Source organism: Coenobita brevimanus, chromosome 51 (genome assembly GCF_032717465.1).
Source record: "Coenobita brevimanus isolate Jiangsu-jjx chromosome 51, ASM3271746v2, whole genome shotgun sequence".
In the NCBI taxonomy this organism is placed as follows: Eukaryota; Metazoa; Arthropoda; class Malacostraca; order Decapoda; family Coenobitidae; genus Coenobita; species Coenobita brevimanus.
Window position 1 is genome coordinate 31,402,794 of NC_137004.1, and position 26,929 is coordinate 31,429,722.

At 44.8% G+C, this 26,929-nt stretch overlaps 1 protein-coding gene across 1 annotated transcript in view; it reads right to left on the minus strand.

Annotated features, from left to right (window-relative positions):
• IntS1 (integrator complex subunit 1) overlaps positions 1-26,929 on the minus strand; it is a 57,476-nt gene that overhangs the window by 12,182 nt on the left and 18,365 nt on the right. The window contains exons 3-5 of the mRNA XM_080272780.1: positions 18,125-21,394; positions 11,620-11,790; positions 8,308-8,430 (exon numbers count right to left, since the gene is read on the minus strand). Coding sequence (XP_080128906.1) covers positions 8,308-8,430; positions 11,620-11,790; positions 18,125-21,394 — 3,564 coding nt within the window. The remainder of the gene's footprint in view (positions 1-8,307; positions 8,431-11,619; positions 11,791-18,124; positions 21,395-26,929) is intronic.

Here is a 26,929-nt window from a genome sequence, read left to right on the forward strand (position 1 = left end):
CAAGCTATTACCCTTGGCCTGTTATTTATGTAATGTTATTAGCCAAAGAATATTAGTTTCTTTGTATGATATACTCATATTTATTCTGGCTCTGGAGATGGACGTAGATTTTTCTTTTTTCTGTTACTTCATTTATTTATATTATCACAATTTTTTTTTCTTCATTTATACATTTCAAAATATGTATAAATATTTGTCTTATTGAATTATTTACTTATGCGGTGAATCATTTCGCTTCGTTTTTCATTTTGTTTCGTTTTTGACGGCTACAACATGCTTGAATGCATCAGCTTTGGTCACCTAATGGCGGCTCTCCATGCTACTCGAGCTATGGCAGCCTCCCTGTTCAGTCCTTTAACCCTGAAGTCACACTTAATGACCTTGTCCCAGGTCTTTTTCGGTCTACGTCTTACAACCCCACCCCCAATATTAATGCTTCTCACTTTCTGCACCCAATTATCATCCTCCATCTACTCCACATTCCCAAAGCACCTCAATCTACCTCTCCTCATCACAACAACAATACACTCCAGTCCCATCCTACCTCTCAACTCTTCCACTGTAAACCTAACCCCCCCCCCAGGCATTGCATTCAGGGACACACTGCACATCCACCTAATCATTGTCATTTCTGTACGTTTGAGCCTGTGAATATCCTCTTCCTTTACTGTGCAGGTCTCACTACCATACAGCATTACACTCCTAACACATGCTGTATACAAAGATCCCTTAGCATGTAGGGAGAGCCCTCTCAACATCAGGAGAGGCAACAGCTCCCCGAACTTCTTCCAACCACTTCTCACCCTAGCCAAGAGCTAGCTCCAGCCCCACCTCCAGCACATAACATGTCTCCTAAATAACATAACTCTTTCACACACTCAAGATATTCACCAGCAAGTTCAATTCTTTCACACCTGACAATCTCCACCTGCTCTCCTCAAAACACCTCACACATAAAACCAGCATTATCTTGCAGTCTACCTCTAATATCACTACATCTCTTCTGCACTTACTTATCACAAATACTGCACAAGATGGAATTGCTTCCCAAGCCCTTGTAGCAAATTGCGCATGGCCACTCTCCCTCTTTGTTGACAGTACCACCACCAACCCTAGATATCATCATTTTTGTTTTATCTGCACTTACTCATAAACCCTTATGTCCCATACCATCTCTCCACTTCCTAAATCTTTCCTCTGCCTCCCTTTCATTCTCTGCAATCAACACCAAATCATCAGCATACAACATCTCCCATGAGAGTCCACTGCTGAAGTCACGTAAGAGGGTTTCATGAACCATGATAAAAAAGAAGGGTCTCAAAACTGACCTCTGATGCACACCAACATTCACGAAAAACTCATCACTCAAATTTTCATTCACTCTTCCCTGGGTGCGAGCACCCACATACATGGCCATAACCACCCTAACCAGCCACTCCTCGATCCCAAGCTTTCTCAATGCCCACTTCACCACCTCTCTAGGGACTCTGACAGTTCCCATTTCTTTCCTCTATGTTTTTCCTGAAGCTGTCAAACAATGAACATGGCATCAGTGGTCCCCCTGCCTGGCATAAACCCAAACTGCATCTCATCAATATTCATTCTTTCTCTAATCATACCTTCTATAACTCCCTCCATTACCTTCATTATCTGATTTAAAAGCTTTTATACCTCTATAATTTCCTTTTTCTATGGCATCACCCTTCCCCTGGTACACATTTAGAATTACAATCTTCAGCCAATCATCTGGGAAAACACACTCATATACAATCATATCTATAAGGTCAGTGACTAACCTCACATCTATATCTACTGAGGCCTTCAACATTTCAGCAGGCAACCCAGACACACCTGCTGCCTTCCCCACCTGCGTCCTGCATATTGCCTCACTCACAGTAGCAGCGCTAACGATATATTTTTATCTTGCATGCAAAGGTAATTTTTTCCACTTTTTTTATGCACACTCATACACCATGTTTCATGCCTAGGCACATGTTTCATATTCATTCCGGTGATTTTTGTAACGTTATGTGGTGAAAAATAGGTATATGCCAAAATATTCCTAGTTTCGTTCAGATGTGATTGGTAACTAATATAATATTTGATGGTTGATTGTGCAGTAACCATTAGGCCTATGGGACTGAGATTGGCATTACTCCTCAAGTCGGTAAGAGAAAATTTTGCTTTGGTTAAAGCTGAAAAAACGATGCCTTTTTGCGGCTGGGGTGACAGTCGGGCCTAGAGATTCGCAGACTCTAGGGGATATGGTCTTTCCACATATCGAGAGCCTTACTGCTGATGAAGGAATGGTGAAGAGGCTACTTTTGCTCAGTTCAGGTCATTACTCCACTCCATTTCCTCCATGATAAATTCTCTTGCTCTAGTTAGACATTCTGCAGTAGGGGAAGGCATGTTCTGTGACATCATAATTACACAATCTGATTTCTTTATGACCACTGACACCATGGACTGGGGAAGATTTAGGGCATCCACGACCTTGCTTGGTCCCTGCCCCTCCATATGGTGCTTAATAATGTTTAATTTTATGTTAAGGGAAAGGCCATGCCTTGCCCTTAGCAGCATCAGTAGCACCACACTTTCCACTGAGAGTATCACCAGACATGATTTTCAAATTTCAGAGTTTCACTTATTTCATAACCTCAAAGCTCTCTCTCCACTTACTATCACACACAGTACCATTCATAGCATACTTACACTGTTACAGAGTGTTAGCAATAGCACTGCAAGTGTCTTACACATGTGAGAAGGTTAGGTAACTTGGACAGCCCGAGGGAGACATCACTGGCTTGAGACATGTGAGCAAGTGGGCGAGCAAGACTCAAAGGGTTGGCACGAAGGCTGCTGCCTGCATAGACTCGAAATGAGTGTTTAACGCATGTAAACACTGGGCAGCCATCTTGGCTCAGGCAGCTGACTGTCAGCTTTCATGTGTCACCGTGTCCACACAAGATTCTCGGAGGCGGCCATCAAAAGTACCATTCTAGCAAAATCATGACTAATTTTTTTACATTAGTCCAAAAAAGGGCATAACTTGTTAACTGCCATTCTAGCAATTTATCACACAGCAAACAGTCGTATAGTGAGACCAAACTGTTGTCCACTCAATAATCTTGGACAAAAGTGACAAGTTAGTGACAGGATGATAGCTTAAACATGCTCTCAACATCAAGATCAGGCTTCTTAGGTAAGATCAGAGCAAGGCACATTTGTCAGACTGCAAAAAGCTAACCTCTAGCAGGCATCTGTTTACCATTTTACAAATAAATTCTGATGTATGTTCATACACATCTGGCAGCTGTGACACACTGAATGCATCAAGTGGGTTATGTTTCATTAAGAACTCTTATATAACATTTAACTTTGCATACATCCAATGGATGCGGTGATCAAAGCATATGGCCTCTTGTGCACTGTGATTGGAATTCAAATGAGAATTACTGAGAGAAGCACTGCCTAATTCATTTCTTATGTGAGATATCTTAGTTGTGAAGAATGAAACATGATCAGAAGCCAGTTGAGCATCAGATATGGAAGTTGGCTTATCAGTTATGTTCTTCTGACCAATCAGGTTACTTATAACTAATGCCAGGTATTTTTTATCACTACCACACAAATAACTTATCTTCCTAATCCTTTGCTTTTTGGTTTTTTACGGAATCGACAACAGGACTTCTTGCCAACACATAATACAAAAAATTCTGTTCAGTCCGATGCAAATGCCATTCACACTGTGCTATCCAATGTAGTTTATGCAACAAAGTGATTGATGGACCATACCACAGAGAGTTCACTGCGTACAATGATTGTCTTTACTCATCATCATCATCATCATCCGGACTACGTTTCCCACCCTAGGGCAAGGTGAGGAGTAGCAATGTCCAGACAGCCCAAATTTGCCCAATCCAATGGGCCACGCTTCCATTCACTCATTATTCAAGCCCCCTGACTCCTGGCTCCATCGGATACGCCAAAAACATTCACCACGTTCTGTAGCTTCACATAATGTATCCGACAGAGTCAATCCAGATGCTGCCACGTTAAAAAGGAGTGCCAAATCCCTGATCATGCACTTCTCCTCACAACATTCATCCAGCCAGTTCGACCTCTTGTTAGTTCCCTGGTCTCACCAACTTCCAAACCTCTCTTCCTCACACACTCATCCACCATATCTCTCCAACTTCTCCTTGGCCTACCTCGCCTCCTCCTCCTTCAAATTCGCTCAGATATACCTTTTTCACCACTCTACTGTTTTCCATTCTCTCCACATGACCATACCATCTCAGTACACTCTCTTCAATTCTGGTGTCCACGGACTTCCTCACTCCACATCTTTCATGAATCTCATTATTTCATATCCTATTCACTCTCTGTACTCCACATACATTCCTCAGCAGTCCCATCTCCACTGCTCTTACTCTTCATCCATCCATCACATCATCCAATCCTATGTTGCCCCATGAGGAAAGTAGGAACCTGGGGCTAGGCAAGTTGGTCCTGACATTTAAGATGAGAGTGATCAGCCTCACTCATCCATGAGTGGCATTACGTGAGCAATAAACCCCAACCATCCCTTGGATGTAAACCTTCACCGGCTCAATCCGACTGGAATGCCATAATTACCCACTAAACCATCGGGTGCCATAATTTGGTTATATGGTTACCACCCAGCATAGTAAATGGTTTCCTGGTGCACAGGAAACCATTTGGCTTGTCACTCAGAGTAGAGTCACCCACTGGCAGAACAAAGAGGAAAGAATGAAGGAAAGAAGGACAGAAGAGGGAGTGTAAAGTCCCCCGTAGGCAGATAGACAAAGAAAGAATGAAGGAAAGAAAGACAGAAGAGGATGGATGGAAAGAAGGATGGAGGAGAGGAAAGGGCAGACACCTAAGGGCAGCACTAAATCAAGTGAGTGGATGGTGAGCACCCCCACCTACCACAATGCTCTTATTCTTGACTTTTCATTTTCATGCCACACCATAGTCTCACATCCATATGTTAAAGTTGGCAATAACACTCCTTCATGTAAGCCTCGTGCAGCTGCAACACTCATGCCTCTGTTTCTTATCAAGGCCCTCATTGCACCAGCTACCTTTCTTCCTTGTGTCATTCTACTTTCCACTTCCTTTGCATATTTTCCTCTCTTTTCTATCACTGAACCCCAGTGTTTGAACTCTCTCACCCATTCCAGTCTCTCTCCATTCATTGTAACATCACACTGGGCGTCACCTTCTCTCTCCATAACCATCACTTTACTCTTTTCTACATCTGCTCTCAAGGCACGTTGCTCACAGACATCAGCAAAACTCTGCATTAGCCTACCAAGTTCTAGTCCGGTATTTGCAAGTAGTACTGCACCATCAGCATACAACAAGTTTGAGATATTCCATACATCACCATTCATTACCAATGCCATCCCCCTCTCCATTACTCGTGTTTTTACTTCTCTCATCACCCCATCCATATATATTTTGAACAACCATGGGGACATCACACAACCTTGTGACTCGCCCACACCAATCGTGAACCATTCACTTAGATGTCCATTAACCTTTTCACATGTTTCACTACCATCATAAAAACTCTTGACGGCACCTAGCAGCTTACCATCTACACCGTACATGCGCAAAACTTTCCACAATCCTTCTCTGCACTATGTCTTAAAACGACGTCAGGAAAATGATGGTCAAAGACAGACCCAAGCTCATTACTGTATTTTTTCAAGTGTTGGAGAAAGATCAGAAGAATGATGTTTAAATGCTGATCAACTTCACAAAACATTAGATGATGGTCAATATTCCACTGCTATGCACAGTGGCATGTATCGTAGCCAATGAGGTCTTGCCTAAGTGATGTATCTGCTACTTCTACAAAGCTCAAATTGGGAAAAGTTGTAAAATACCATTTCAGCACTTTTGTGGCAACTTGGTTTGGGTTACCTTTCCTAGAAGGGTAGTCAAGTCGTACCCCACATGCTCAGGGTGACCTCACACACACCCTGTTTTTTAATTTCTGTTCTTTGTGTTTTTTCGGTTTTCTTGTTTTTCCATAAATTAGGGTGACACAAACGGGTGGTGCTACCCAGGTTTATCCCGGGTAGTATTGTATTTACTTTTTGTTGTTGTTGTTTTGTTTGTTTTGTTCTTTTCTTTTTTGGCCAACCACGAGCAAACAACATCAGAGCCCTCACTGCAGTAAGTGTGGCAAAAAGTGCACAAGCACTGAAGTGCGCCTACTGCTGTGAGTGGGTTCATTTGGCATGGGAAAGTCTGTATCCTAATGATTATCCATTTATGAAGAAGAGCCATCAGCTGGGATCTTCTTCATAGTGCAAAATTTTGCCAGCACCTTCCAAGAGTTAAGCATATGTATAGATGCAGAATTTCATGAGCTTTCTCGTGGATTTTGCAGCATAACCCAAAATATGTCGAAGGCATAACATCTTATATGACCTACACAGATATAAATGCCCTGTTCTACAGTGAAGCACACTTCAGTAAACATCTCTAAGATGGCACTTTTTCTATCATTCTTAGTTCTTGTAAAAAGAAGGTTAACAGTAAAACCATTTTCCATGAGCATCTTAATTTTGCTATTTTTATCAAAAATGCTTGGAATGAGATCAGGGTCGTCTAGGGAGAGAGAATAGCCTATCATGGCCATCTTTAGCAGCAATTTCTTTGGGTTAGATTACAGATACTTTTAGCACCATTGTAGGTGGGGGCACTCACCATCCACTCACTCAATGTAGTGCTGCCTTGGATGTCTGCCCTTTCCTCTCTTCCTTCCTTCCTCTTCTGTCTTTCTTTCCTTCATTCTTTCTTCTTCCTTCTGCCTAGGGGTAACTTTACATTCCCTCGTCTGTCTTTCTTTCCTTCATTCTTTCCACATCCTTCTGCCTATGGGTGACCCTACACTGAGTGACAAGCCAAATGGATTCCGACCAAGAAACCACTTACTATGCTGGGTGGTAACCATATAACCAAATTACGGCGCCTGGTGGTTTAGTGGGTAATTAAGGTGCTCCAATCGGATTGAGCCGATGCAGGTTTAAATCCAAGAGTTGATTGGGGGTTTATTGCTCACGAAATGCCATTCAAGGATGAATGAGGCTGGTCACTATCATCTTAAATCTCAGGACCAACTTGCCTTGCCCTGGGCTCCTACACTCCTCAAATAGCATCACAACCAAAACATTATATCACTGCTGCACTAGCATCTGTCATAGCTCTTTCTGCAGGTAGCTTAACAATAAGGGTCCCTGATCTTGTTCCCTTATAGTTCTAAAATGGAACAGACTTCAGTGCCCTCTCCACATATCCAGTAGCTGCTGAACCTACCGTTATCATTCTCAGTGCCATCCTTTGGCTTCAACACCTGTACTTGTTGGCTATGTTCTGTTCTGGCATGACACAGACTGTTGATGGGATCATTCCACTTTGTCTGCAGCTCCTTCAATTCTTGTTTCAAGATGTCAACAAATGATATCAAGGGTTAATGGGGAGTTAACTCAATAGCGTTGATCTTATCTTCCACAGCTTTCAGACTAAAATGTACAACCTCCATACAACTGTCAACAGCACCTCTCAGATGCTCCTCAACCCTGTACATGATTTCAGCCTTCATACCTGCTCCAGCAGTACTCACATCACAGCTACCACAGTACCACTGGATTCCAGGCTACCTTTCTGAAATAAAACTGTAAACATCGTCCTCAAGGCCTACACATGTGATATGATGCTCATTACAGCAATACCAATAGCTGATTGCCTTGACTGACTTTGCAACAGACTTTCTGTCAACAAGTGGTGTCTGCCATGTCTACCCCTATGAGTTGCCTGGGTGATCCCAGGCAGCACAAATACTAAGATTAACATACAACACAAAGAGAGGATACTGACAAGAAAGAAAAAAAAAAAACAAAGGAAAGAAAAAATGCTAAATATTATGCAACACCCTCCCCACTGGCTCCACTTGCACAGACACTAAGTATACTAATGATATGCATCACATGAAGGTAGGGATGGGTTACCCTAACTCTTATAGATATGGGCAAACCAGATGATTTCTGTGCAACAGCAAACCCCAGACATACCTCACTGGTTACCATACTACCACTGTGCAAATGCTGATTTAAAAGCAAAAGGAAATGTTAAAAAGATTGCTTAAAATGACAATGTGCTATATTGAACAATGACTCTGAGATACTGCATCAAAATGGTACTCCCAATCAGTATGTTGGCAAGGAACAAAGAAATAAGTATGCTGTATATTCCAATGTTGGTTACCTTCAGTGGAGTGATAAGTGATGTAGGTAAAGGTGGTCGGTCCCCAGACACATCCATGTCATTACGTTCACCAAGAGTGGCAGCAAAGGCATGACCACCCTTTGCTCCACGTTGGTGTTGCACCTGTTGAGAAAAGTAGTCATTAATGTACTGCATATTCAAATCACATCAATTAATAATGCAACTATTCACCAACCCTTTAACTCTTTTAACAGAATGATGACTTGCTTGCATTATATTCGGACTACCATCATACCGTTATACAGTATTTAGATTTTTCTCCTGTTACAGAAGGATTAAGAGTGCCATATTTCACTAATTTGACAATAATCAAAACATAACCCTTAAATGTTCCATAGCCTTTTAAATTTCTGACTGCTAGAATTTCCCTTAGCTCAACAGAATTATCTGGTGTTTGCCAATGTAAAATTCCTGAATGCATCCATAGAAGCTATTAAGATAGAGTACTGGTTAATCACAATATAGTACAGTGGGGATGGAAGATGGCATAATACTGAACTTTATAAGCGTTATGGACTGAGCGAGAGAGCAGTAAGAGTGAGAAGCGGAATTATGGAGTGGATAAAATGGAATAAGCTTAGATGGAATGGACATAATACAAATAATGCACATACAGTAGATGGCACACCAAAGTTTGTGACAGCAAGACTGATGGTAATGTTGGTAAAGGCAGACATTGTGTGGTATGCAAGAGTGTCCAGTACACTATACTGGTCACAGAGAAGGAAGGGGAGTGCCTCACAGAGTGAGATATATGTTACGATAATGTACGGTAGCCTAGACACTGTCGTGGCCATCCCCTGTTCAAGGATTCCCGGCAAGGGGCAAGGCATCAGAGATAATAACTGATGATTATGATGATGATGATGGTTATGGTACAGTAAAGTTCAGTTTTTACAAAAATTTCATTTTTCCAAAACTGGAGTACACAACAGCTTGCCCTGTCTTTTTTCTTGCAGTCTAGTTACATACTTAAAGGCACTGCCTAACGTGCATCAAACTGCCTACTGCACTTATCGTCTTGTTATATGCTTTTACAAATTAGTTCACACCAATTTCAGCATCTATCACAACACATGCCTGACACTGTCCACACCCTTGGGCAAGCATGCTTCAACATGTTTACTGTTAACATACACATTTGCTGATGGTGTTTCTAAAGTAAGTAGCTCTACATTTGTCTTCATGGATTTTACAGAGTACTCTGTGAGCTCCTCATCTCCACTGCCAATGCCTCCTGAAAGGAAAAGGCAAGTTCCCACACAATCAGAGTGGAATTCATTTGAAGGCATGAGAAATAACAAAACTCATTTAGGAATACAGAATTCCAATATTTTACAATATTTTGGTAATGATTCACATAGCAGCAGTAGCAGCAGCAGCACCTGGTGATCAAAAAGTACTGTCAATACCAGTGCTGGTATCCATGGTAAAGGTACAGGCACAGGTACAGGTACATGGTATGGGGTTGAAAAAAGTACAGAGTACCAAGTCAGTGCTTGGTACTCAGCATAGGATAAACACTATAAAATAAAACATACGGTACATGTACAGTGAACTCTCAATTATCCGTTGGTGCAATATCCAGCCCAAAGTAATATCCGATGCTGCTACCTTGGCTCTATTAATGCAATATCTGGCAATTTTATGCAACATCCAGAACTGAATCAGGACTTAACTGGCAGTCCAATGCAACACTGGCACTGAGGGGTCTCAACTGGCTTGTAAGCGGTAGCCAATAGGCACCACGGGATATCCTGAAACTTGGGAGCCAATGAAAACACCTGCTACACACCAGCCAATCAGAATCCATCAGGGGCGTGGCTCATCCGGCGCACCAAGAATAACGCCATGCTCTCATTGTCACCCGTGGATGTTGTAGAGGCAAGACGTGCCTGTGTGCTCCCGCTCTTCTGACCATGTGGTTGCAAAACCCTAGTGCTTTGACTAACTCTGTGGAGTCCAATGTTCAAGCTACTGTACTGTATTGTATTACAAAGCTAGTGGCCTGTCAGTGCTCATATCCTAGTGCTCTATTATCACTGTTAAAACTACCCCTGTGCTGTACTGTGTACTGTACTGTTTACACATGCGAACCCCCCGCTGCTGTTTCTCCCCATCGATGCCAACGCTTGGTGAGTACATACAATATATACATTACTGTATTACTGTACTGTATCATTACTGAATTGTTTTTATATGCTTAGTTTTCACCTTTTACTCATGGTAAAGTTTTTAGGATACAGGGTCGAGACAGACAGAATCACAATCTACGGCTCAAAGCTGAATGTTGAGCCAGATATGCAATACTCGGTGTTTCAAGCTATGCGGCACAGGGCTTGGTTGAATTATAACGGATAAACGAGTTTCATGTATGTGTAAGTATGTATATCTTCTAAGAGGATGGGGGTGCCCATCATCCAATCAATTCAATGTAGGGATGCAATATGGTCACTACACTGAGTGGCAAGTCAAATGGTTTCACGTACCCAGGAGACCATTTACTACACTGGGTGGAAACCATATAACCGGGGTTTCTGGCCAGGTTAAGTGTCCCCCAGATTCCCCTATCTAAAATCACTAAATCATGGCAATTGTTTCAGAGAGCCTCGGAGGGCCCAATACCTGCCCAGGGCCCCAACCAAATGGGCAGATTCGTATGGCCATGTGGAATGTGGGAGATATGAATGAGGATAACAAGAGGGTAGAAGTGGTGAATGTGTTCAAGAGTGTGAGATAGGTAGTGGTGGCATTGTGTGAAACAAAGTTGAATGAGTGTGAAATGGAGGAGTGGGAGAGTGTGAAATGTTTAAGATCGGGCATGAATGAGTGAGGAAGATACAAGGAAGGAGTTGCTTTGTTGATGAATGAGGTGTGGCAGAGTGGAATGGGAAATTGCAAATGTGTCAGCTCAAGATGCATGTACGTCAAGTTCAGGTTTGGGAAGGTGAAAGTGGCTGTGATTGTTGTGTACACATCATGTGATAACAGGAGTGAGAGAGAGAATGACAAGTTTGGGGATGACAGGAGTGAGAGAGAGAAAAACAGGTTTGGGGATGAGCTGGATGATGCAGTGGGAGAAATGCCCAGGAGCTATAAAGTGATAGTACTGGGCGATATGAATGGAGGAGTAGGCACTAGTCCTGAGGATGACATCGTGATCACACTAAGCCAACTAGTTGGTGTGCGATTTAAAATGTTTAGTCTCTTTCTGGAAAGACCTCATACTTGCAAAGACTTAAGTTTCATTATTATTGAAAGTATGTAGGCTTCACTGAAACAACAAAAGACCTGGACGAGCTGAGCCATGTATGTCTTATGACTTTTGTCCAGGACAGCAGCAGCAACAGCCTCAGCATTGGAGGTGACAGCTACATCAAGGGCACACAGCAGCTTGGTCATGCTGGCTACTGGGATTCCGAATGACTGGATGAACAGCACCAGTTGTGATGGTTCCAGGTCCTGCAATAATAAAACATCGGGAACAGGTAACTATAAGTTCAATCATCACTAATTTTACAGTACAGTATAACATAGCTTAGTACATCAGGACCTCCACAACATTAACATCAGTATATATCTACAACAGTTGATTCTCAACCGTTCTTCTTATGTAACCAGCCTTTTAGCCCCACCCTCAACTGCCATACAATAAAAGGCATACAGGAACAATATATGAAGATAGAAAATACCTTTAAAATCAAGGTTCTGTAAAAAAAAACTAACTTTGATAAAGGAAGACAAAATACGGTTCGCTCATATCAGTCAGCACAAAACAAAAACATCAGTACCACTATAAGCATACACATTGCTGTTGCACTGTCTCAGCCTGTTTACTTATTTAGAAAATATTTCAGAAATACATGTACAGTATTACTTCATTTGGGGACTGATCTATTTACTCCTAGCTATGGGATTTTTTACCCCTTGGGGAATAAATTTACCCCTGGCTAAAAATCACTGATCTACAGAGTATGATCACAGAAAGAATGGATACCAGCAGGGTGGTGAAAAGGGTATACAGTATGTGAATGAATCTGAATGTGAGAGAAAGCATGGTAGGAAAAGAAAAAGATGGATGTCTGAGAAAGCAAGGTATGGAAAATGAAGCTCATGAACTGCCAAGGGATCAAAATAGATATATTATTTGTGTACCAAAACACACGTAACTGGAGTTACATCTTTTATTTTTAACTTGTCAGTTCAACAATGATCTACCCACACTGTATGTGATGCACATCTAAATAAAATGATGTAAATGACATGAGAATGCCTTTGTGACCCCAAACAATGAGCATGCTATTTAACAGTTCTACAACACTTGTCTTCTCTTTTACTTTGTTTCTAGATCCTAAATGACCCATATTTTAGATGGACTTTAAGGATGGGTTGTTGATGATGATAATTAAAGCTATGATTTTATTTATATATATATATATATATATATATATATATATATATATATATATATATATATATATATACAGTATTCCTTTTTAATAAGGCTGCCAATTTCATGTATGCAATCATTACTATGCTGTAAGAAAGTATTTTAGCATCATTTTTTCTGTGTGGTTGCCATTTTTGTTTTTACACTTGCTATGATCCCCTTTGAATTTGGTCACTCTCAGGTGTGTCAGCAAGTCATCAAACATTAGTGCGGGGTAAAGCAGAATGTGAAGTGCAGTGAAGTGAAATAAGTACTGTATAGTACTATAGTTGGTTTCAGCGAATCTGACGCACTGATTCTGCCAGCCGAAGACAGGTGGAATTGGTAACACTGTCCGATGCTCTAGGGAGGTGATTGGTCAATTCCCGTCATGTTTGAACGTGCACCAAATTGACTTTGTATTCCAACTAAAACTCATTTATTTATTATAATACCAGATTATACTGATACAACTTAAAGCAATTACCCGGTATATCTTTAATGATAAAAACAGTAACCTCTCAACTAACGCGAGTTTAAAAAACGCGTTTTCGTTTTAACGAGCAAATATTTAAGGAGATATGTTTAACTAACAAGGGTTTCTCGATTTAACACGACTTTACACATACGTGATGGTTTCAAATTAGCCGCACACGCCTTGGACAGTCCCGAGCTGATAGACAATGTGTGGTAGTTTATGCATAAATACAGTTTTTTATTTGCCTGTTGCTTAAACTGGTTTTATTAGAACTATAATATTCGATAATGAAGTTTGGCCCCATTCTGAGCAATTTGGCTCATTTTCGGATACAATTTGGCCAGGAAAGTGATGGCAGATCTAAATTGTTACAACTTGATGCTGCAGAAAAGAAAGAAGAAAACCACTCAGACCAAGATAGAGCAGTTCTTTATGAAGAAGACAGAAAATTTAAGGGCCTTATATTCATCACCAGTAGCATGGGAGTCAGAGGAAGGGGAAGGACAGCAGATTCACGTAAAAACGAAAACAGTATGTACAGTATTTGGGGAGAAGTAAACCGTTTCGGCACAACTAGGGCTCAAATGTTGTTTATTTCTCCCCAAATATACTCTTCTTGTTTTTTTAATGTGGATTTTCTTTCAAATTAATATTGTTGCTTTTAAGTTTAGAGTAGCATAACTCCCCAAATGGGTAGACTTTCCCAGAGTCCAGGAACATAACCCCCAATATTACCATTGTTTCTTATGGGAAAATTATGTTTAAATAATGCGTTCTTAACTAAAGTGACCTCTTCAGGAACCTAACCATCGCGTTATTTGAGAGGTTACTGTATGTGGTAGGTGGGGGCTCACCATCCACTCACTCAATGTAGTGCTGCTCTCAGGTATCTGCCCTTTCCTCTCCTCCATCCTTCTTTCTTTTCATCCTCTTCTGTTTTTCTTTTCTTCATTCTTTCCTCGTCCTTCTGCCTCCAGGTGACTTTACACTCCCTCTTCTGTCTTTGTTTCCTTCATTCTTTCCTCTTCCTTCTGCCTGTGGGTGACTCTACACTAAGTGACAAGCCTAATGGTTTCCTGTACACCAGGAAACCATTTGCTAAGTTGGGTGGTACCTGTATAACCAAATTTTGGCGCCTGGTGGTTTAGTGGGTAATTACGACGCTCCGATCGGATTGAACTGGTGAAGGTTTATATCCAAGGGGTGGTTGGGGTTTATTGCCCACGTAATGCCACTCAGGGATGAGCAAGGCTGGTCACTCTCATCTTAAATGTCGGGACCAACTTGCCTAGCCCCGGCTCCTACACTCTTCATGAGGCAATGGAGGACTGGATGATGAATGGATAGATGGATGGATCTCATCTTAAATGTCGGGACCAACTTGCCTAGCCCCGGCTCCTACACTCTTCATGAGGCAATGGAGGACTGGATGATGAATGGATAGATGGATGGATGGATGGATGGATGGATGGACGAGCCTTTTGAATGATCAGAGATAAACCTGAACGTGTAAAGTCACAACTGGACGCATACGAACATAGTTAGCGACTGTGGCGGGAATTCAGACGTTCATAGTAAGGTGGTCCCGAGGTCCTGTGATGGCTGGAATGTTTTTCCTACCACTACTACACAGTGTCACAGTCTATAGTCTACACCATGCCCTTAATTACCTCGCCTACTAATATACATTCTTACCCTTGATACGCTTAGCTTATCTTCTAATAATTATGATTTGTGTAAGTGCACACACACACACACACACACACACACACACACACACACACACACACACCTCACCGAGGCCAATACATGCTATTCTCAATATACAGTACTGTGCATACACATTTTCATTACCTTTATAGGTAACAGTAGCTTTAAAATTCTGCATTTATGTTTGTATTCATAGTCAGACTCAGTAAAATTATTTCTTACATTAACCCTTTCAGGTCTCCTGGCCACTATAGTGGCTTTCTCGGTAGGGGTCTCCTAGCCACTCCCATGGCAGCATATTGAGGCATGAATGAAAACTGTTGCGTGAGGCTTGTGAATGAAATAACAATACGAGCCGCTCCCCATACACCTCTGCCTCTACCAGACAAGTGCAGATCACAATATTTTAGTTTAGACAGTCTGGGAAGAGTTGATCACGGTGGAGGGTTGGGTTGCACGTATTGGTTTTATTATACTGTTGATCTGGCAATATTTTTTACTATTTTGGTATCACACAGTTCATTTAGCAAAAGAATATTGTTTGCAATATATTTTTACTGCTCTGGAGGATACATAGCACCCCCCCCCAGTTGGCCCCTCTCTCTCTCTCTCTCACCTCCCTCCTCCCTTTCATATCCTCCTTCCTCCACCCCCTTACCTCCCACCGATCCCTCAACCCTCTACCACCCACCCTGCCACCCTCCACTCTACCTGCTATCCCCCACCCCCTACTTCCTCCACCCTCCTACCTCCCACCGATTCCCCACCCCTCTACCCCCCACCCTCCACTCTCCCTCCAATCGCCCACCCCTTGCCTCCCACCTGCACACATAGCTGCCGCGTCACAGGCAAGCAAGAGTTTTCCACATTATATGTCTCAATATTTATTCATTTCCTTGGTTTCAGAGTGTCTGATTGAGGGAAAATAAATACAGATTTATAATTTTAGGTTTCTAAGGTTGTTTCTGTAGCCTTTTATACACGTACCATGAATTTATTTGTTACCAGGTGGACATACACATGCAGCGAGTGTTGCCTTTTTCATTAACAAAAGATTGTTAGTGTCTCCTTTTTTCTGCTTTATATTTCATGAGTTTCTCACATTTCTTGGTTATACTTATAACATTGTCAATTTTGAGAAATAATAATCGTGCTGCTCTTGGGTATCTGCCCTTTCCTCTCTTCCATCCTTCTTTCCTTCCATCCTCTTCTGTCTTTCTTTCCTTCATTCTTTCCTTGTCCTTCTGCCTACGGGTGACTTTACACTCCCTCTTCTGTCTTTCTTTCCTTCATTCTTTCCTTTTCCTTCTGCCTGTGGGTGACTCTACACTGAGTGACAAGCCACCTGTACACCAGGAAACCATTTACTATGCTGGGTGGTAACCATATAACCAAATTTTGGCACCTGGTGGTTTAGTGGGTAATTATTGCGCTCCAGTCAGATTGAGCCGGTGAAGGTTTATATCCAAGGGTTGGTTGAGGTTGATTGCTCATGTAATGCCACTCAGGGATGAGTGAGACTGGTCACTCTCATCTTAAATGTCGAGACCAACTGCCTAGCCCCGGGCTCCTACGCTCCTCATGGGGCAATGTAGGATTGGATGATGGATGGATGGATGGGTTGGTAAATATTTGATCACTGCCCCAACTGCTGCCTGTAAGTACACTGAATGATATAGTTTGCAACAATAAAATAAACATACCGGTACGTACATACAAAAGGCAAGCACGTGGGCTTACCCCAATGTCCTCACCCACACAGCCTTGGACAGTACTAAGCAAAATACGAGCAAAGTAAAATAAATTAGAAGAACTAGTAGGTAAGTGATAGTTTTATAAGGATCTTGTAACTGTTTAGTTTGTTGTTTGTAAAGAAAACATCTCAAGAATCATTCACAAATCACATGAGATATAATGTAAATATATTAGTGCACTGTGTTTTATGGATAACATGGAAACAAACATTGCAATCATGTCACCTACACACCAAGATATCACCTACCCACCGAGACGGCACTACTCACCATGCTACCACACACCACTTGCTATGCAAATTCCCACCATTTTTGCAGAACTTGTATAGTGAGTAGAGCTCTAATGTTTTATAGCCAGATGTGTATTACTTCCTTGTGCATGAATATATTTTTTTTCTTTACTTGCAAACTCTGACTTTAAAAAAAAAAAAAAAAAAAAAAAAAAAAAAGAAGTGTCTCAAACATGACCTTGGGACCTATTTGAGACCTGAAAGAGTTAATAAGTTTGGTGTTTGATTTTCCTGAACATTTTCAAAAGTATCATAAGAGACAGACAGACAGACACTCTACCCCTGGTCACCGTGCACCCTCTCCTCAAGCAAGATACATCTCTGTCTCCTCGACCGAGAAGAGCTGGGAAAGTAATTGATTACATTAGTGTAGAATGAACCAAATTTTTGTTAATGGTGGAAAAATGGAAAATGAGATAAAAGCAAACCCCATGAGAAAATAATAACTGAACTATGCTGCTATAATAAAACTGCATGCACTGTGAACAACTCAAACATAATGAAATGACAATTTAAATAAATCAGTCACCGACTGTTGTCCGTATGCATCCAGTCGCGACTTTACTTAGTTTTATCAATGTCATTCAGGTTTATCTCTATTAATTCAAAAGGCACATATCTGTCATTAAAGATATCACCGCATTAATTTTTAAATATGTAATCTGGTATCTTACTAATAAATGAGTTTTGGTTGGAATACACATTCAATTTAGAGCACATTCAAACACGATAGGAATTGACTGATCACAGCCCAAGAGCATCACACAAGTGTTACCAATTCCACCTGTCCTCAGCCGGCAAAATCAGTGCGTCAGACTCGCTGAAACCGAATACAGTTTGTGAGTTGAAAACTTTACAGTACTGTATTTGCACTATATGGTTGACCAGATCAATTTACAATCGACAGTTATCCAATTGGTTTTCCAGTAATGCATCCTAATCATATAAGAAGGTTTGCCTATACAATTCCCATAAAAAAGTGATCATGACCAAAATCACAAGTCTGTATGAATCTGTGGAGATGCAGTACTGTACAGTAATTACTAGAGGAAATCCAATGAAGAGCTTAACTTTAGTACAAAGTTCCATGGCAATAACATCAATAACACTAACAGAAAAATGTATTCATCCTTACTGTAAGAGCTGCATCAACAAGCTGGGGAACAGTTGAGCGGATCATCTTTAGCTTGAGCCAGTCAGGAAGTAGGAGAGCTTCCTCTGATGTATCCACCAGGAATGCTTGTGGCATATCCTCTACCTCTGGGAACCAAGTAGTAAGAAGCTCATGGAAGAGGTCTGGGCTGTTGTCAGGGCCATGAGTGAGGAGAATGACCATAGCATGAACAACTAGTATGTGCATAACTGCTTGATCCCCTGAGGCCCACTGCACCCGAACCTGATCCTGGCTCTCAGACCAAGTGAAGGACTCACGTGGTGGCAGCCTTACTCGCCGCATATAGTTAATGAAGATGACTAAAAGAGCCTTAAGTGTGCTGTGGGCATGGGTGAAAGGCTGGCTTGGACGCTCAGGCAACGGTAGTATGGCAGAAATCATGGTACACCTCTCCACTATCAGCTGTGCCATGTCCTGCACCAGCTCTGCCTGGTCCTGAAGAGGGTCATCCCTGGTGTGTATGGCCAGGAAACGAATATATGCACTAACAGCATGAGGGTCAGTTTCGATCTGACAGGCAGCACGTAGAGCCTGGCTTGCTACCCCTTGCACTAGTTCAAATCCTGGCAGGTTAGGTAAATGCTGTAGCAGCCAAGCATGAGGTACATGAGAATCACTATCCAACTCCATTGGGTCACTGAGAGGAGCCACCACTAGCTGAAGACCACGCACTGCTTGTGCCCTTGCCACTGCCTGTTGGGAGCTCAGACGCCTCAGAAAATATTCCAAAATTTCTACACTAACACCATCCTCTTGCCTTGGTGCACGTAGGAGTGATCTCAAGTGCTGTAAAAGCTGGTGATGTCTAGTGGCCCCATCTCCTCCACTGCCTCCTGTTCCTGCCTCACTCAGGAGAAATTCACATAAACACTGCACCGGCAACACAGAAAATGCCCCTTCACTACTCTGAACTAGCTCTGCCAACCAAGGCATGCTCTGAGAGGCACCTTGACGCTGAATGATATCCACCAAGAAATCTGGGTTGCGACTGCGGCACAAGAGGTGTCCAATTTTGTGAGATGTGTTAAGAGCCTTCAGTTGCTCCAGTACAATGACTGGTGGCTTCCTAGCAGGACCTGTTGGGTCCATTGTTATTAGCTGACTAAGGAGAAGGCTATTTTGTTCAGTGATAGTTTTCTGTGCTAGATGAGATTCAAAATCCAATATCTGTTGTCGTTCCAGAGCACAAAGATGAAGTTCTTGTGCAGCCATTTCCTCACCCTTTTCACCAGATGCTAAAGTAGGAGGTGGAAATACAAATGAGTTAGTAATACACATCTCCATGAGTGTACGCAGAGTGGGATATGACTCCCATGCTAACAGCCCAAACACAGTAGGATTATGAGCAGTTATTAGCAGCAACATTATCCATGATTTCCAATACAAATTGGCAATCGCAGTCTTGGGTGACCTGTATCCTTGTGGCAATGGTGAGTTCTCAGGAGGAATGTAAGGGCACAGGTTGAATATTAACTCTAAAACCTTTGTGTCATCTACATGCAGAACTTCTAAATCATCACAGTGAAGAGCTGTGGCTCTCTTTATCAGTTTGTCAACTAACTCAATCAAGTCTTGGGACTTAATCCACTGGTCTTTCATGACAGCAATCATAAGTAGGCGTGTGAGTGTTTCTTGTTTCACAGGAATTTCTGAAGTGAGTCTGAAATACAGTGCTCGATCATTCTCCGTTGGCCAATTATCCTTAATGTAGTAGACTTCAGCCTGTTCAAACATCAGTATTTTGTGAAGACAACGAGTGAACTCTTCTTTACTTGGGTTGTAGCACTTGGGAACCACCTTGTATAGCCAGTGTACAGCGTCCTTCTGTATACATGCCACCATATCCTGGTATCTACGCACAGACTCAGGGTCCCTGGGTTCTCCACGGTACATCTGGGCTGCACTCTCACGCACCTGGGGTGATATAGCTACAAACACAGTCAGCACAATAAGATCACCAATACTATGAAACATTCTCTCCTTGAATTCAAAGTTATCTCGAAATGCTGGGTCCTTCCGATCTTTCATAAGTCCTTGGCAAAACTTCTGGAACTGCATATCATGACGAAGAGCTCTTACAATCTCTCGCAAAAGTGCTCGCAGGGCTCGCAAAAAATCTTCTCTGTTGCAAAGGAGTTCCTGAAATTCTTCAGCCAATATAATTGCAGCATGTTCTGGAGCAAACTGAAATATCACTGACAGAATTGACATGTTGCTGGGATTTCTAGCCTGTGACAGCTCATTGTAAAGTGTATGCTTCATAACAGAGGGAATATTGTCAGGATGAGCAGCAAGAAGCTCCTTCAGGCAAGACATGTACTGGTTGATAAGAGGCTTGTGCTTCAAACGGAGTCTTATAATGTAACTTATGCATTCAACATCTGCCTGGGAATGTGTGTTGCAGTTTAGGCATAAAGACATCAGAAGTTCTGTTGCTGGTCTTTGAAGTTTTGGACTCTGCAACCACATTTCCAGCCTTGGTGCAACTTGTCGACGCACTTCCATTATGCCACAAACAGAGGAAAGAAATCTGATAAAATTGCGTGCAACAGCATCTGGACTGGGATGACGAGCTACCAGTTGATGTTGTACTGCCTCCATTACCATCTCCTCCACCTCAGCCATGACATGAGCATACCTGTTTGTCACACTAACATCAAGACTTTCTTTGCACTCCAGAGACATCTCAGACTCACCATCACCTGAATCAGCACCCCCAGAGCCTCCAGATACAGGTGGAGAGGGACAATCCTGGCGGGTTCCCATTCCAAGATCAGGATAAAGCAAGTTCTTTGGAGGTAATTTTGTCCTGAATGCTGTGGCAATGTTATCTACAAATCCTTTACAGTCCTCATGATCAACCCATATACGTTCTCCCAGAGAATCTTCAATATATACACGTACAAATATATCTGGCCAAGATTTTTCATCCTGAAAAGCAGCAAGCAAAATATTAGCTGCTAATATTGACACCGCAGCATTCCCTTTTGATTTGTAGGTCATGGAGTGATCCCTCTTCAACAAGGAGCAAAATGCCTCTACCACCATATCTGAGCGACTGAAGAGGTGGGGCTTAACTTTTGCCAAGTACATGAGGGAGAAACACAACAGAGTGTCTGGCTTCGTTCTCTGTGAGCGAAGTGTCTTCACAGCACCACATAAGTACATCTCAGCACTGTCACCATAATCCTCTGCAGAATCCAGCAAAGGAATGAGTTCATTTGGATCAACCTGTAAAAAAATAAAATATATCAAAAAATTCATAAAAAAATCTTAAATTTACAGCTACAGTCCAAAGAAATGTTTCCTCTCTAGGGCCAGATTCATTAATGTGCACTTGTGGAAGTGATGATATGGGGATGGACTGAGACTGCATGAGGTGACCCATTTTTTCTGGACAGGTTCAGTTAGGGAGAGGGGAGGGAATAGAAGGCAATGATATGGGAGAGGCAGTGGTCAGAGGGTGTGTGTGTGTGTGTGTGTGTGTGTGTGTGTGTGTGTGTGTGTGTGTGTGTGTGTGTGTGTGTGTGTGTGTGTGTTGGCAGTTTGTGGTGTTGTATCACTTATCAACAGTGGACTTTCTAGGGCTAACAAAATTAAGGATATGGAGTGTACATAGCTAAGTGTACATTACATGACTGACTCACTGGATTCATTATTAAGGTTATTGTAATGCTGAGTAGAATTTGGCTCAACTTCTCGTCCCAAATCAACTCAACACGGAGCGGGGTCCTCTTTCGAGACCGGAGCTAGTGCAATGAAGAGAGGCAGGACATAAAAACTTTTGGCAACACCATACACGTGTATTATTTCAGTTAGGCACAAGACATTTCAGCAGACATTACATCACAATATAGAGCAATACAAAACCTTATCTAAAATATTGTGTATCTCGCAGGATACTAGCTTCCTAGATATTAATGACAATACAACAAATCTTAGTATTAGGAGTACAGTAAATACCCGTGCGTGCGGAGCGCGTGAGGGGAGAGAGGGGGGGGGGTTTGTGATCTACCAGGAGGGGGGGGGAAGTAGGGAGACACGGAGAGTGACTTAGGACGGTGAGGGGGAAGTTATGGTAATATTTAATGAGGTCCGATATTAACAAGGGAGTTTAGGTGTTTTCTGTTGGCAAGAATTCTTTGACAATTAACTGTGGTTCTTATTTGGATTTTAAGAGCGGGGGTGAGGAGTGGAGAGAGTTTTTTTTAGGGATAGCGTGCGGAACAGGGGAATATAGTTATTACTCGCTGTCCTCGTTGTTTTGGTGACACTAGGTTTCCGTCGGCACAGCTTATATATTACACATCTCCCCGGTAGGTTATGTAGACTCGCACTTCCCAACGCGTAACAAAGTCGGAACCCTCGTAAATTCTATTCCACTATATTACTCAGAGCTTAGCCAATAGCACTCCAATAATGTGTTAGTCTTTCTTTGGGCTCTAGAGAGAAGTCCTTAGAAAACTTCGGGATGACACTCGCACGTATCTTCACTTGAGGTCTCTACCCACATTCTCACCCGTTAATGGAGCATTATGTCCTGGTTTACCCCAATGGAAATTACATGAAATTACTGCACTAGTCTTATTCTAAGAGGACAGGAGTCACACTTAACCTACTTCACGATCATTACAGGATTACTCGTATCTCTCGTGGAGAGAAACACGGTTACCTCAGTGATGATCCGGTCGGACTGAGGGCGTCGTCAGGGTAGGGCGAGCCGGGAGGGCACGGGGCGACTCGCTAGGGCGTCCTCTCACGTCCAGGGGTTTCCGGACTGGGCTCCGGACTGGGGCCGAAGAGGGCTAGGAACCTCTGGGTCAGGTCCCGGCGTCGCAGGGGCGTGGTGAGGTCTCGCTCGGGTGTCCTGGGGCGGGCCGGAAGAGGCGACGGACTGCGGTCTCCTATGAGCAGGGGCGCCGACAGGGGAGGACTGCGGCAGCGGCTGTCACGGGGGCCCGACAGGTGGGTCTTCTCAAGGGCCTCGCGCAGGGAACAGAGGCCGGGGGAAACAAGGAGGTCTTTCCTCCTTACTATACCCTGGGAGCGACCATCGATCGTCTCCACCGGGGTGCTGAGGGAGCGACCGTGGATCGTCTCTACCTGAGCTTTCAGGGAGCGACCATTGATCGTCTCTACCTGATTTTTATGGGAGCGACCATAGATCGTCTCTACCTTGTTTTTATGGGAGCGACCATTGATCATCTCTACCGGAGTGCTGAGGGAGCGACCGTTGATCGTCTCTACCTGAGCTTTCAGGGAGCGACCATTGATCGTCTCTTCCTGATTTTTATGTGAGCGACCATAGATCGTCTCTATCTTTTTTTTATGGGAGCGACCATTGATCGTCTCTACCGGTGTGCTGAGGAAGCGACCGTTGATCGTCTCTACCTGAGCTTTCAGGGAGCGACCATTGATCGTCTCTTCCTGATTTTTATGTGAGCGACCATAGATCGTCTCTATCTTTTTTTTATGGGAGCGACCATTGATCGTCTCTACCTGGTTTTGATGGGAGCGACCGTTGATCGTCTCTACCTTGACACTATTAGAGCGACCATAGATCGTCTCTACCTTAGGGGCGCTGACTGGAGTATAGTTTCTGACTCCACCCCTAGCTAACTCGGTGATTCCGCCACACGAAGGTAGTGTCTTTCGCCTACGGCGGCGGCGGCGTGGTGGTTGAGTGTCACAAGGGCGCACCGCCCGGGCTGACGTATGCCGCTGTTGCCCGGAGTGGTGGTGGCTGGCGGCGGCTACCCCGGGCGGTCCGAGTGGGGGTGTCGGCATTCTTGAGGGCAGACTCCACTGCTCCTGGTCCGCCTCGATGTCGGGGATACTGCGGTATTCTCCGGAATATTCCGGAGAATCGTATCGGCCAAAGCCACGCATTTCACCACCGTGTTCTTGAAAAAAGTCACGTCCCTGTGGCTGGAGGTGGAACGCTAGAGTGTTGGAGGTGGTGTAGACGGGCTGGAGGTGTCGGAGTGTGTGCTGCCAGGCGGCAGTATAAGAATTTTCCTCTTGTGTTTGGTCATAGGTGAGGAAGAGGGCGGAGGGGGTGGTGGTGTGCTTGAGGATATTTAACAGGTGGTGGGGTCCGCGGAGCCGGTGGTTCTTGGCAAAGGAAGGGGCCCATACAGCTCGCTTAATCCTCATGTTGCTTGGTGTGGTTGTCGGTGTGGTTGGAGGTGGAATGCCGGACAGAGTGGGCGAAGGCCGGGTTTTGTGCGGTAGTAATGCGGCGTTGAGTCTCTGGGGAGTACAGGTAGGAGGGATTTGGGCCCGATGTAGCTGGACAGTGTGAAGTCGCGGGGAGGTGGGGGGTGTAGGGGTGTGGGAATATCGGGCGGGTGGGCGTGAGAGGCGGCCCGAGCGGGTAGTGGTGGTGGTGAGGGTAGGGGTGGGGGGGGAGGGGGGCGTTGGGTGTGGGCGGGTTGTCTTTCGTGCCGCGGGCGTGGTAGCACGTGGTATTGGTGGAGTGGGCGTACGGGTGGTGGGCAGGGGAGGGGGGGAAGAAGGGGGTGTTGATGAAGGGGTGGCGGTGGTGCGGGCAGGGGTGGGGGGGGAGGGGGGCGTTAGGTGTGGGCGTGTTGTCTTTCGTGCCGTGGGTGTGGTAGGACGTGGTATTGGTGGAGTGGGCGTCCGGGTGGTGGGCAGGGGGAGGGGAGTGGAAGAGGGTTGTGGTGAAGGGGTGGTGGTGTGGGCGGAAGGGGTGGTGGTGGTGGTGTGGGCGGAAGGGGTGGTGATGGGCTGGGGGACGGGCATGGCGGCAGGGGCCGGAGATGGGGGAGTGAGGGCTGAGGGGCAGGCCACGGGTGGGTGGGGCGAGGGGGAGGGGGGGGTGTCGGGGGAGACGTCAGGTGAGGTGCCTGGGGCAGGAGAGGTGGAGGTGGTAGGGGGGGGAGAGGGGGAAGGAGAGGAGGAAATGTAACACTCAAATGTGGTTGTAGAGGGTGGAGCGGGAGCCGTGGGGGGTTGGGGGGGCGGGGTCGTGGCGGCGGGGATGGGCGTGCGGAAAGGGCGCACGTGTCGGTTTCGGAGGGTACGGGGAGTGCCGTGGTAGTCCACGACCACCTGGTAAGGGTTGGGGATCTTGGTGATGGTGTGGGGGCCCGTGAAACGGGGGGCAAGTTTGTGGGGGGTGGGGAGTTGGGCGATGACTACGGTGTCACCCTGCTTGTAGGGGTTGGCGGCTGTGTCGGGTCCAAGATCTAAGTTTCGCTGTAGGTGGTATACCCGCCTTTTTAGCAAGTGTAGCGGGTCTGTCGCAGGGGCGGAGGTGGGCGGCTGCAAGTGATGGCATAAAGGTAGTAGGAGGGGGGTTTCGCCAAAGATCCTCTCGTGGGGGGGAACCCCGTCCTCTCGGGGGCAGGAATTCATGCCCCACTGGACGATTTTGACGTGTGCTGGCCAATCGTTGTCTTTTGTAGCCTCGATTCTGGTCCGTAGCTGATTTGCCAAGGTACGATGGCTGCGTTCACACACCGCGTTCCCTTGGGGCCAATATGGTGAGGAGTGGGAGATTTCGTATCCAAAAATCCTGGCCAGCTCTTCCCAGACGTTCCCGGAGAATTCGGGGGCATTGTCGGAATGGATGGCCTGGGGAATGCCAAAGTAGGGAAAAACGTGTCGGAGTAAGGCATCGGCGACCGCGACGGCGTGATGTTCTTTAGCGGGGCAGGCTATTACGAACTTGGAGTACGTGTCAAGAAAAGTGATCACATACTTATATCCCGATTTAGGAGGGAGAGGTCCTACCACGTCGACTGCTAGGAGCTGCCAAGGTTTGTGGGCGGTGATATGGCCAGAAGGCCCGGCGGTCCGGGTAATGTCTTTCCCGAGCGCGCAGGCGCGGCAAGCTTGAATAATTTCCTTGGCGAGGGTGGAGGGGTTTGGGGCCCAGTAGACGTCATTAAACACCTGTAGCAATTTTTTGGTGCCCAAATGGATGCCGTTGTGGGCGTGTAACTGGCGCAGGGTGTCACGTGCCGCATCGGGGGCCAAGAGGATGTGTCCAGACGGGGTTAAAAGGTGGTCGCCCTGTCGGCACAATTTGGGAAACAGGTAGGCTGGAATCCAGGGGGGGCGTTCTTTGTGGTGCCAGAGTTCTAGCAGGTCCTGATCTGGTTGGATGGCGCGGATGGGAAGGCGGGAGAGGGCATCTGCGTTGGTGTGGAGCTTCCCGGGTCTGTAAGAGATTTCGTATTGAAATTCCTCTAGGGTGTCACGCCATCGGACGGTTTGGGCGTTCTGGGAGTCCGATTGTCGCAGCCACTGGAGTGATTGGTGGTCGGTTATTATAGTGACTTGGGTCCCAGAAAGGTAAGCTCTAAAATATTGGAGGGACCAGATTATGCCGAGGCATTCTCGCTTGGTGGCGGCATAATTTTTCTCTGCCGGGTTCAGTGTGCGGCTGGCACAAGCAATAATGTGTTCCCGACCGGCCTGTACCTGGGCTAGAACAGCGCCAATGGCGTCCAGGGAGACGTCCGTGTAGAGGCGAAAAGGGAGGGCATAGTCGGGAAAGGCCACGATGGGGGCCCGAGATAAGTTTGTCTTTCAGCTGTTGAAAAGCGGTTCGTCGGTCCTCTGTCCAGAGGAAAGGTTCTCCTTTCCACGTCAGATCGTGAAGAGGTTTAGCAATCTGTGCAAACCCCTTCACGAAGCGGCGGTAGTAGGATGCGAGCCCCAAAAAGGCACGAATGCCGTGAACATCTTGCGGAGGTGGTATGTCTGCTATGGCGCGCAGCTTATCAGGGTCTGGGG